This window comes from Sipha flava, unplaced genomic scaffold, assembly GCF_003268045.1.
Source record: "Sipha flava isolate LNK unplaced genomic scaffold, YSA_version1 15342_pilon_pilon, whole genome shotgun sequence".
Taxonomy (NCBI): domain Eukaryota; kingdom Metazoa; phylum Arthropoda; class Insecta; order Hemiptera; family Aphididae; genus Sipha; species Sipha flava.
In genome coordinates this window covers 1-1,383 of record NW_020271780.1, presented here as the reverse complement: position 1 = coordinate 1,383, position 1,383 = coordinate 1, and the positions used below count along the sequence as shown (strand labels likewise).

The following is a 1,383-nucleotide window of genomic DNA, read 5'->3' as shown; positions in this document are numbered from 1 at the left end:
TTTCCAGAATTGATAATTTAGGTAACAAACGACATATTCTATGTGATATAACTATTATGGTTTAGTGCTCCGTCAGCTACGTAATTATAAACATGGAAAACCAGTATCTATGTTGCACAAAAGAAGAAGTCCGCGCCGTCATTCGGTTTTTTAATTTTCAAAATATTTCTCCGACTGAAATTCATCGAAAAATAACCGAAGTTTATGGCCCACAAGTAATGTCTCGAAAAAGTGTATCGGTTTAGTGTACAAAATTTAATTCAGGTCGAGAAAGTGTTGAAGATGAGGCAAGAAGTGGTCGACCAATAAGCACGTCCACCGCCGAAACCATTGATGCAGTCGAAAAACTGCTACGATCGGATAGACGACTCAAGATTAGGGAAATGGCCACAAAACTTGATCTCCCAAAGACTACTGTGCATGAAATTGTTCATGAGAAATTAAATTTTCGTAAGGTTTGTGCGCGCTGGGTACCGAAAATGCTTATAGCAGACCACAAAACCAAACGTATGCGGATATCCATAGAGCATTTGAATCGTGCTCGTAATGACGAAAGCTTCCTCGATCACCTCATTACAGGAGATGAGACATGGGTTCATTATTCTACCCCTTACAACAAACGAGACTCGATGACTTGGAAACATCCCGAATCGCCAGTTCCAAAAAAATTCAAACAAACAATTTCCTCAAAAAAAGTGATGGCTACTGTGTTTTGGGATGCACAAGGAATTTTACTGATTAAATTTTTATCAAAAAATGAAATAATAAATGCTGACCGATACATTGAAACGTTAAAAAAATTGAAAGAAAAAAATTCGTTTCAAGAGAAGAGGACAATTACGCTCAGGAAATGTGAAACTGCTGCATGACAATGCAACCCCACATTCAGCCGGAAAAACCAAAGCTTGGCTGGAAAAATACAAGTGGGAAGTATTGGAACATCCACCATATAGTCCTGATCTGGCACCTTCGGATTTTTTTTTGTTTGGTCTGTTAAAAAAACACTTTTCAAAATGAGGAGGAGGTAATGAACGCAGTTACCGAGTACTTCGATGGAAAATGTGCTGCGTATTTCCGAGATGGCATTTTCAAATTACTCCATCGTTGGGAAAAATGCATCAATTTAAATGGTGACTATGTAGAAAAATAGAAAAATATGTCTAATTTATTGCGTAAAATTTTTAAAGTAATAAATTGATTTTTCATTATTCAGTATATTTTTGTACCTTATTTATCGGACAGCCTACGTATAATATTTATACTGGTATTATCTTGCAATGACTAGCGGAATATTTTTCAAGTAATTTTGACGATGTAATTAACTAATAGTCATGAATAGGGTGCGGATTTGTATGTATTTACATATTTGTCGTGAATAATAAT

The 1,383-nt window shown here is 35.7% G+C and overlaps 1 protein-coding gene across 1 annotated transcript; it reads left to right on the top strand.

The window, feature by feature from the left end:
* Positions 1-264: 264 nt before the first annotated feature.
* Positions 265-869, top strand: LOC112679446 (histone-lysine N-methyltransferase SETMAR-like; the record flags this gene model as incomplete). Its single annotated transcript, XM_025549238.1, has 1 exon — positions 265-869. A coding segment is annotated over one exon (605 nt), but the record flags the coding sequence as incomplete, so codon positions are not given.
* Between the last annotated feature and the right edge of the window lie 514 nt (positions 870-1,383).